This window comes from Geospiza fortis, unplaced genomic scaffold (genome assembly GCF_000277835.1).
Source record: "Geospiza fortis unplaced genomic scaffold, GeoFor_1.0 scaffold11, whole genome shotgun sequence".
Lineage (NCBI taxonomy): Eukaryota > Metazoa > Chordata > Aves > Passeriformes > Thraupidae > Geospiza > Geospiza fortis.
The window spans coordinates 3,157,234-3,167,165 of NW_005054304.1; the positions used below are offsets into that span (position 1 = coordinate 3,157,234).

The 9,932-nt window shown below is 39.7% G+C and overlaps 1 protein-coding gene across 1 annotated transcript in view; it reads left to right on the forward strand.

Moving 5' to 3' along the window:
• Positions 1–9,932, forward strand: part of SLC10A7 (solute carrier family 10 member 7) — a gene marked incomplete at its 5' end in the record, with an annotated part of 140,166 nt that overhangs the window by 97,025 nt on the left and 33,209 nt on the right. Inside the window, one exon of the mRNA XM_031066475.1 lies at positions 5,841–5,924. Coding sequence (XP_030922335.1) covers positions 5,841–5,924 — 84 coding nt within the window. The remainder of the gene's footprint in view (positions 1–5,840; positions 5,925–9,932) is intronic.

A 9,932-nucleotide genomic window follows, 5' to 3' on the forward strand; every position in this document is an offset into this window, starting at 1 on the left:
GCCCAGGTAATACAAATCCTGCACAGTTGTGCAATTTGCTTCACAAGGGCTTATGCAGGCCTTGTGCAATGTCTCCAGTATCCCCTATCTCCACTGATTTATTTCTTCTGGTACATCACAGTTTTCTTTTTCGTGGATAAATAATATTCATGGTTCTTAATTACCCTGTATTGATTAATCTGTGTCTTTCCAGCCTTTTCAGGCCCTTGTTAGCAGCAGAATTTTTGGATGCAAGTCCTTAAGTCCCTGATCTCCAAGGGTATTAATCTAATTCCCATTTAGGTGTTTCTGGGTTGTAAACTTGATCTTGTTTCTATACATTAACCCTCCAGATCATTGCACCACAGTTAAGTGGAAGAGTAGCTCTGGTGTATTTCAGATGAAGAATACCTATGGTTATTTTTATAGCTCTATAAATGGTGTTAAAATCCACAGGTGTGTTTGGATTGGCTTGGTATTTAATGTGTCATAGGGGAACCCAAGGGGGATTAGGCATCTGTGATCACTTTAACAAGGGAAACCTTGAAATATCATTGCCCAACCTAGGAAATAAAAAGAAGGCCAGATTGTCAGCTTTTGTTTTTCCATACTTCTGAATGTGAAACTTTGATTTTTTTTTTTTTAATTTGGCAACAGAACTGGAGGGTATATGTAGACAAATAGATACTTTTTCATTTGTGCCAAATCAACTCCCACAGCCATACAAGCATATAGAATATGCAAGAATTTGTAAAATATATCAAGCTATTTAACAGAACTGGAGGATTTAAGTTTAGTTTTTAAGAATAATAGTGAAATATCTCCTTGTTAAAATACATGACTGCCAAAGCATTGGATACCACCTCTGTTCGAGATGGTATTGGATACCATACCCCTTTCTGAGGCAAGAGACAATTTGCAGTTTTTGACAGGTGTAATTAAAACCTTTATTTTTAAATTTAAACATGTCCTATAGAAATCCTATTCTCAGTGATATGCCTCCCCTTCCCTTCCACCCATTCCAGCTGGATTATTTCAGTACCAGTCAATGCCTGGGGGTCAGTGGCTGGGAGCTGGCATGTCTTGCCTGGCTTCTGTGCCTTTCCAAGATGTCCAAATGCTGTGGGTGTGACTGCCTGTAAGGAGGGGGGTGGGAAGGGCACCCCAGTGACCTGTCAGCTCTGCTTAGGTGTTGTGTAGGAATGACCTCTTTCCACCTCCTGCCTGAAATCTGGAGCTGGGCACTGTGGGCACAGGAGGACATCAGAGCTCTTCCAAGTGCTCCCTGCTTCCCAGAGCCTCAGCACCATTGCTGCCATGGCATTTCCCATCACAGCAGTTCCATTTCTGGGTTTCTGAGGGACCCCTGGTTATTTTTCTGCTTGCTGTAACATGCTGCCACAACTGGGTCAGGGTAAGGGCTCTGGAGGGAGTCCAGGGCAAGGGAGGGCTTTGTTCAGCTGCTAACTCTTGTTCATTGCCCTTCATCACCAAACTGGATGCCATCCACCTCTTTTCCAAAAGTGCATTGCATTCCATGGCCTTTCTGTAATGGACCTGCCATCCCCAGCAGGATGTAAAGGGATCGGGGCATAGGGTGTTCCAGACAGGCCTCTGAGGCAACTGCATCTGGGCTGGATGAGGGGAACCAGAAGCAGTGACAATACAGCATTGAATGCAAAATTTAAAGGGGGTGTCAGAGTAGCCAGACCCTTCCACCAGAATGTAGAAAAGAAAAGCTTAAAGTTGAATATCTTGAGTAAAAGAGCAGCGAGTAGTGCCCCTCCCCACCAGTTCTGCCCTCTTTTCACCCCTGCCTCACTTCCTCCTTTGTGCTCAGCAACTGGTGAGGCTGAAGCTGGTTGATGGTGTGTGAAGAGCACAAAGACACAAGCTGAGGAAGCATTAATTGCAGGAGAGCACTGGGAGGGTAAAAACTGCCCCCAAAGGACAGCCTGCTCCAAAGAGGGCACAGTGTGTGCAGCACAGGTATCACTGGGCTGTCATTTGGTGGGACTGGGATGATGTGTTTCTTCTGAGCCCATGGCAGTGAAGATCTGGGAACACCCCCTGTGATACCTGCCTGGTCAGCCAGAAAGATGAGAATGGAGTGTCTGGCTTTGCAGACAGTCTAGGATGGGAGATGCAATTGTCTTGTTTTTTATGCAAGGAAGTTTGGGTTTTACTCTTTGGTTTTTTTACCATATCCAGTTAAATATAGCCTTTTAATTAAGGATAAGCCAGTGTTTCTACCACAAACTCATAAAGAAACCCACTAAATTATTTGTTGGGTTTTTATAAAATAGGCAGTCTCTTGAGAAGAAAGGTCTAGGACTAAATTAGCAAGAATGCTGCAGGTCAGGTTTGAAGTACTGCATGGTGACAGAATTGTTTGGGAAGATTTGCCTGGAATTATCTTTCTGCTTATCTGAGTTACCCTGCTGAAATCACTCAGATTATTTAAGTAAAAAGTATCTTTCACTAATCAAGAATTTTCAGGATCTTTTCTTGAATAGTGAGTCCATTAAAGCAGGGCTGGCTTATGACTAAACCTTTAACTGAAATGCTGCTCTCCAGAATGGTGTGTAACAATCTCATCACAATATCAAACTTTAAAAAATGTTCCTAAACAAGCATGGACAATATGGTGGTATGAAGTCTGTGATTCCTTTTTCATTAAGTGGTGCATTTTATCTTCCATACATCATTCCAATCAGGTAGGGGTGGGGCTTTTTCAGCTATAAATCAGCAGTTTGATTTTATGTTTTTATGCCAGTTCTTACAGTACATCTGTTTGCCATTGAAGAAAGGTTCATTTTTAGGTATAGAGATCATTATAACAAGGAGGGCAGCCAAAGATAATCATCCTACTAATAATTTCAACCTAATAAAATCAGCCTAATAGTAATTTCTGTGCAATGCACATCATCTAGATAGTTCTCAAAAAAAACCTGTCATGACAGCTAATGGAGCACAGAACTTAGCTTGATCCAACTAAAACCTGAGCGAAATCCTATTCATTTATTCAGACAGAATATTTGCATTTTGTAAGTGTGTAGGAAGGTTTGATTAACATTATATCCAGGTTTTTGTTTCCTCAATTCTCACTTCTCTTTCTCAAAACAAGTGTGGCAAACATATCCAAAAGATATGTTCAAGGGAACTCTGGAGCCCAGGTAATGTCTGAGGGTCCATGAGACAGAGTTGTGAGCCTGATGAGTTTTCATGCTACAAATGAGAAGGCCCTGGTCAAAATATGCCTCCATTAGCTTTGGGTTCCTTAGTAGTTTTGATTCTTTGTGGTTAGCCACCATATGTCCAGAGTCTGGGTTAAAATGTCTTTATTTTCTGTGTGATTGAGAAGTTCATGCCTTCTCTTCAGCCTATAGCTTATCTTCTGCTTCTTTCTCAGGAAACAGATTTAAGGGTAAGGTAATACAAGAGTTGAGAGACATAATCTAACAGATAGATTTTGATAAATAACAGCCCACTGAAATTATTGTCAAAATATACAGAAGGGAAACGAAGTTTAGAAGTCTGTTTGAAGATGTAGTATCAGTACCTTTAATTCAGTTTGTAATTATCTAAAACACACAGCGAAACAAATACCAGAAACCCCACATCCAAAGCAGAACATATCCTTATAGATACACAAAGTGCTTAAAAATTCCCAGCAGTTTGAAGACACTATGTTTGAAGTAACATTTTAAAAAGCTGGCAAGACTATGCCTTTTTCAGCAGAATTCTGTTGAATTCTGTTGAATAGTTTTTCATTCCTAACTTAGAAACTGATTATGCATCCACTGAGCATAAAGCTTAAAATAGTGAGCAAAGTCCAATCAACATTTTTATAGAAAAGCACAGGAGTCAGTGCCAAACTGTTGTAGTTCTGTGAAGCTGTTCAAGTGTCCTGGCTTGCTTAGACTGACTCCTCTGTGGCCCAGGCAGATTTTAAAGTTTAAAAATCTTCACTTTCACTTAAAAAGGCTTCCTGGAATACAGAGTAAGTAATGCTTTTAGCTCCTCAGCACATAAGTCAAACTACAATTTGAAAAACTAAGAACCTTTTAAAATTTCAGAAGCTTCTTACAAGAATTAAAACAACAAGGAGATGATGAGTGGGATGCTGGAGGGCTCTGCTCTCTGTAGGGAAACATCAGAGTGCCCTGTGTCCCTTGGAAATTTGGCTGCCCTGCCAGACTTTGGGTACTCTGTGGGTGATCTGACTCTTCCTATGCAAGCTTTCACTTCTCCCTCTTGACTCTGTGGGAAATTTAGGCTACTGAGTCCCCACCTGCAGACCAAAATTCTCAGCTGTGGCATCATTCTCGGGTCCCCTCCCATGTGCCCACATCATTACAGCTGGAGGTGATGGTGACGAGATGTTGTGATTTGTTAAGCGGTCACACTGAGTCTTAGCTGATGTTGCCAGTTCAGGTAGCACATAGGAAACAGCCAGATCCTGTGTGCTCCTGCTGAGACTCTCCACCCAGAGTCTATTCAGCAAGGGACATGAAATCTGAGGCCATTTGCCTGCAGAAGCTCAGTTTGCCCAGAGACATGCCCCACAGGTGTGTTTGCCCATTTCCCGAGCGGTGCATGTACAAATGTACAGGTACAAAAAAGCAGTGCAGTTGTACATTTGTACATTTCCATAAATTAAAATACTTCACTATATGAAATTTCTGATTTTTCTGTTCTTCAAATTTATGAAGAATCTTGTTTTATGCCAAACCCATTTGTTTGGCCATATGTTGATTTTTCAAGGCAGGCTTATAGCAAGTTACTAGATTGCATGATCACCTTGTCTGTCACAAAGGTAGCTTGGAAAGAAAGGTAAGTGTGAAAAGTATAATTTATGAGAATGATGTATGTAAGAATGCTTTAGGAAATCAGCATTATTTAGATGGTGCTGAAAAGATTCTGTATTCTGTTGTCGTTTTGAGAATCTTTAAAGTGAAGTGTAAAATATAAAATAGAGTGGATCTTTGAAAACCTTAGTGTTGTGTCCTTTGCCTCATTGAGAAGCAAGTGGTTGTCTATGGGAGCTCTGACAATGCTATTCAGTCTCCTTAGTGTATGTTTCTTAACGTGTGTTCCATTGCCGTTAAAGAGGTGTTAAATTGCATTAAAGGAAACTTTCTAATTACCTAGCCTAAAACAAGTCGAGTCAGAACGTAAAAAATACTGTATATTTTCCTAAACATTCTGAAGCAGGTTCCAAAAATCCTGCTGACTGTGTGTGTTCCTGTTTTCTACCAGCATCTTAAAAAAATACTTCTAGCATTTACAATTATTGTTAGAGAGATCAACTATTTGAAGACTAAGACTGTCAGTTCAGTTGTCTTAATGAAAGAGTAGTTCCATACTTCCAGTATATCTCTTTTTAGACAGTGCTGAAATAAAACATGTGAATGTTTTCTTCACTATTTCATTATTTTCATTTATTTATTGAAATAACTACACTGACTTCTGTTGTTTGATGTTTGTATAAATGGTAAAGTAAGTCAAGCTAACTGTTTAGTTAGGAGGATTCACTCACTGTCTCTTTAGACTATCATCCTACAAATGCTTATATAATTTACTTGGCATCTATGTGCAGCAGGTTTTCAATTAAATGAATATTGATGGAAATATTACCCTAAGTTATAAAATAATCAGAGATTGGTTTAGCTCTGTTTTGTGGAACACCAAATGCTTTATTGTGACTTAACTATTAAACATGGGTGGCTACTTCTAGTGCACATAGTTCCCAGTTTATATGTGTAAAATAAAATGCATATAAATGTGTGATATCTGTGTATGAAATTTGCAGATACTAAGGAAAAGTGCAATGTTAATGGTATATCTTTATTTTGTAGCTTGGATCATCCTCCTCTGTGCCTTTTACATCCATATTCTCGCAGCTGTTTATGACTGTTGTAGTCCCTCTTATTATTGGACAGGTATGTCTTTTAAATATACATTCTTATTTAAAAAAACAAGATAAAGAGAGCTATCTTAAAGACAGACTGACAACCTGATAAGCTGCCACATAGGAACAGCCTCAGGATAGTGAAGTCTAATATCAGGGAAAAGATGCTCCAGTGCTCCCTGGAGCCACATTGATCTTTGTTGAGATTGAGCATCTGTCCCTCAGTTCCACAAACACCCGCTGCTGCAGAGAGAGGAGGGAGCTTGTGAACATAAAGTGGGAAAAATGGCAGCCCAGGCTGTGAGGAATTCCAGCCCCATACAAATGAGCTTTGAGAATACTACACAGTCCTTTTGTCACATGCCCTTTGCCTGGGGCTGAAGGAAGTCCTTCCTCCCTGTGTAATATCTACTAATAATTACAGGAATAAAAAAAATCTCAACATTAATAAACATATAAAGGCTAAGTAGTCACAAGTTAAGAAATCATCAAATTAAGGCTGCTCGAGCCATTTTCCTTATGTTTGCAGTAAGGGGTTTAGTTGCACAACTGCAAACTATTTTTACATTACTTCTCTATCATGTTAGTCTGGGTGGAAGGTATTTGTGAAATGAACAGTTATTCAACATTTAATTTTATACTCATTGTTCATATGTTCACACAAAGCCTTATTTTCCATGGCTTATGATAGAAAACTTCCACTGAATGTAAAAAATGCTAATTGCATGTATAAGGCTTTCTGTGATCCTTGTCTCTGTAGTGTCTGTTTGTTCACAAATGTTGATATTAGTTATTTTTTCTCCCATGTCATGGTGGGGAGTCACAATAGTAAGACCAAAAGTTGTCATAACTGTTGTCGCTGCTCTTGGACACTAAAACACCTTTAAGCCTAATTTTTACTTACTTGTAAGTATTTGCTGTTCTCAGGCTCTCAGAATGCACAGAGGGCACATGAGTGGGATTTGCAGCTCATTCTAGCATCCAGCTGAACTCTGGGTTCAGCTGGAACCTTCTGAAATTTTGTCAGCCTAAAGCAGACTTTGAAATGGAAGGCATGGTTAAAACACAGGCAAATGAGAGCAGAGGCTGTAAAGGAGCACCCTGCACAAGGTTAAGAGTATCTGTCATTGCCTGTGATACATAGGACAGTCAATCAGACTTGTATCAAACTATAGTTGCACTATAATTTCAAAATCTGCATGTACTGAAACTTAAATTCCTGGTGAAGTTTCTTTTGATTAAAGACACACTTTGAAGTCTAATAAAGGGACGAGCATGATAAGCATGACAGTAGTTATCAATATCAGCACCTGTGTAACCTCTCTGCAGCCATGTCATCTGGAAAATGGACATTAGCCCTGTGTCCCTGAAAGCTGTGGAACTGCTCTCATGCTTTGAATTAAATGCCCAAGAGTTTCCTTATTAATTAGGACAAAGGATTGCTGATTAACCTACCTCTGTATTGTGTTCTTACCTCATCAAAATTAAGTATCCACCAAAAGCAGACAAGCAAAAGTACTTGAATCCTCTTCTGAAAGGTCCAAACACTGGAAGCTGTTAGTTTGAAGCCTTAGCTGGAAATTTCTAGGAAACAAACGCATGACAGAAAATTTAGCAATAAAGTGTCCTATAGCCGTGGAGTATCAGCATCTGTGCTGCAATGTAATAAGCCCAAAGATGATGGTAGATTGCTGGACAAAGTGATGGCAAAATTTCAAGAGTACTTTCTTCTGTATATATAATGGAATGTTACTTTGGAAAGATGTTACAGGAAATTGATATGTCACCTAATTGGTGGAGTTGGGTGTTCTTTTAGCTGTTAGAAGTAATAAGGCTGACTATCATGAATGGAGCAGTAGGCATATGAATTAAGTGCTCTGTGTGATCACAAGATTGAAATCAGAATTGTGATTCTGACTGAGATGGAATTTAAGAGTTCTGATAAAGACTGAAAGAAAAAATAGAGAATCTTAAAGGTTGTGTAACCCAATGACAAATGAAGAGTTTGGGTTTTTACAAATACACTTCAACAAGAAATAGGATGATTCTTCTTTAAAAGTCTTTGAAGCAGTTTCTGGAAGTGAAACATCAACAAAAGTAGCTCACATTCCTCTAAGTAAAAAGACTGTTTCTGAAGTTACTGCACTTGACTATATCTGTTTAGAGGATGTGGAAGAGAAGAAATGCTAATGAAAGCTACAGATCAGAAATGTCAGTAGTTTACAGTGATTGTCTTGGTTAGGTTGAGCTGTACAAAGGTAACCCAACCTGCCCAGAGAGGAATGAATAGAAGCCATTTCTGAAGGTGGATACTCAAAAGTAATGGGCAGGAGTCGGGGAAGACAGCAAGCAAGAAAAGGACCAATGCCAAGAGATCCAGTGATAGGTCTGCTTGCCCTTCATCTGCTCCAATTCAATGGGAAGTTTTGCCCTTTGTTCGTAGAGCACCACTGACTCATCACTGAAGTGTTGCCTGGCTGGTGGCACAGGGACCTGTTTGTGAACCACAGGTCACTCACTGTGGGGTTCCAGATGTGATAGGGGATAATGGCCCACAATTCCTGAATGATGCCTTCAGCAATTAATTCGAATTTATCATTTCATGCCCACAACATCAATTCCTTACCACATTCAGCCATACTGTTCAGCAGAAAACCAATGGAAGAGTGCCTGGTAAGGTGATCTGGTAACAAAGAGCTTGACTGGGGGGGAAAAAACCCTCAAGCTTGAAACCTGCCTGCTTGGAGGATTGCCCCTGCTCAGCCTTCGTAGCTCATCTGTGATCAAGGGGGCTTTATGCTCCAGCCACATCAGTGTAAAACAGAAGAGGCTGCTTAAAGGAAGCATTCTCCAAGGGCTTTCTTTTCCTTTAAAAAAAATCTTGCCTCTGGGAAAACCTGTGTTGCCTAAATGCTCATTTCCTGAGCAGGCTGCAGAGCTGGCTGTTTGAGCAGCCTCTGGGATATAAGCAAAGTACATAAAAAGGTGCTTTTAGATTTGTTTTGTTTGGCGTTTTGTTTGGCATTTTAAAGGTGTATTGGCAAAACGTATCAAGAGTTTTGGTTGCTTGGCTGGCTTGTCAGAATTTTTGATGATGGCTGGGAGAAAGAAGTCACAATAGTGTAATTGATGTGCTTTTTTTCTGGTTTTTCAACACTTTTTTTAGCTTTTTAGGACTACTATTGACAGGAGTCAAACATGCTCTTCCAGCCTAGCTGCTTACATTGAAATGTATAAAGGGCTCCAGGTACAGGCTCTGCTCAGGTGGTGGACCATTCTTTAGAGAAAGAAAGAGTTGTTAAAGGAGGAAGATACTATGTTATCAGAAAGGCACTGAGTCTCACAGATGGCAGTGATTGATAGATGGTCCCCAATAAGAATAGCTCTTTTCTTTGTCAGTCATGCAGGTTGTCTGAACCTAAAAAATGTTGCAGCCTGTGTCCTCAGTGTCTACAGATGTGTTCTGCTAATTGACAGGCTGGTGTTGCTCAAATCAGTATTGATAGTATAATATTGCATTTGTATTTGTAGAGTAACGAATAAGACCCCTCTGACAAGAGGTCTCAAAAAGGGACATAATCTATAGTATTTTATAAAGATCTAATCTCCTATAAGCCTTGAAGATCTGTAGTGGGTAAGAGCTTGTTATTTGTGCATCACTCTTGTATACCTCTAAGGGGAATTTGAGAATACTTGTTATACAATAAACATGGTAATAGATATTTCATGGAAAAGATTTTTGAATCTGCTCTGGCAGCTTGAAGTTCTGATTATTTTTTATCTGGCTGAGTCCTGGGCCAGATTGCTGCTCTTGAGCTGTTGTGATTTTGCTACAATCATTGTTTCCCTGCCCATAGATATTGGTAATACTTTTAGCCATCAAAATGTAAGGTTTTGAGAAATATCCAAGCAGTTTCTTCATGACCAGTTGTGAGATTTAGCTGGAGACTGTTGTTTCTTTGCTTATATTTTTCTTCTGAAGTGACAGATAACAGGAACAGTGAAGCCCACCACAATGTTTCCTTTCCCCTTTTTGCAG